This window comes from Pygoscelis adeliae, unplaced genomic scaffold (assembly GCF_000699105.1).
Source record: "Pygoscelis adeliae isolate BGI_AS28 unplaced genomic scaffold, ASM69910v1 Scaffold582, whole genome shotgun sequence".
NCBI classification, from domain to species: domain Eukaryota; kingdom Metazoa; phylum Chordata; class Aves; order Sphenisciformes; family Spheniscidae; genus Pygoscelis; species Pygoscelis adeliae.
Window position 1 is genome coordinate 573,065 of NW_008824281.1, and position 888 is coordinate 573,952.

General features: G+C 53.4%; 1 protein-coding gene across 1 annotated transcript in view; it reads right to left on the reverse strand.

Moving 5' to 3' along the window:
• The window catches only part of RAB8A (RAB8A, member RAS oncogene family), a 16,842-nt gene that overhangs the window by 14,621 nt on the left and 1,333 nt on the right, over positions 1 to 888 (reverse strand). The window contains exons 2-3 of the mRNA XM_009318428.1: positions 644 to 704; positions 334 to 394 (exon numbers count right to left, since the gene is read on the reverse strand). Of these exons, the coding sequence (XP_009316703.1) occupies positions 334 to 394; positions 644 to 704 (122 nt within the window). The remainder of the gene's footprint in view (positions 1 to 333; positions 395 to 643; positions 705 to 888) is intronic.

The window sequence follows — 888 nt, forward strand, 5'->3', positions numbered from 1 at the left end:
CTTAACAGAGGCTGTTTTTAACCAGTTTTTACGGTAGGCTGTTTTTACAGTCCTACGTAACATTTAACGGCGGTTTGTGCCTTGCTAGGTAAGGTGTGCGGGACGCGCGTTTAGAGCGAGCCACGGAGGAAGGCTGCCTCCGGGAGCTCCCACGCTGTCCCAGCCCAGCTCCAGCACCGCTTGAAACGGGAGCGCGACTGGAAATATTTAGCCAGGCAGAGTTTACACGTCGGAAGACGGACAGTTGTGTGGGTTCCACATTAAACCCAGCTGGTTTGACTGCGAAAGCCGAACCGCCTGGTTTGGGTTCAGCGTGACCCGTATCGCTCCTACCATTGCTCCCCTGTAGTAGGCGGTTGTGATGGTTCGAAATCGCTCCTGCCCGGCAGTGTCCCTGGAACAGACAGAACACGGGGGCTCACGCAAACCGCCTACGCCACCGCGCTCGAGTCAAAGCCACCAAAAGGTTTAATTAAACATCACTGAACCGGTCTTGAGAATCACCCTTCAGTTTCTAAAGGGATCGTAAACTGCTGGAGAGCACAACCGGAGTAAAAACTTAACGGTAACGTCGCCGCCCCCCCCCGCACAGACGCCACGTTATCAGACATTAACTCAGGCAACTTTAGAAGAAAAGCCTTACCATATCTGTAGTTTAATTCTCTTGCCATCTAGCTCTATAGTTCTAATTTTAAAATCAATGCCTGAAAAGAGAAGCAACTGAATTACTCATCGTTTCTGCCGAAGACCAGATTAACGCTTTCCCCTCCGGTTTCCCTGCTCAGATCTTCGCTTTCTCGGGAGCGGCGCCAGCAGCGCACCCTCCCCTCGGCTAACGGCGAGGTCACCGTCGCAGCTCACGCTCGGCGGCGAAGCCAACAGCGATCC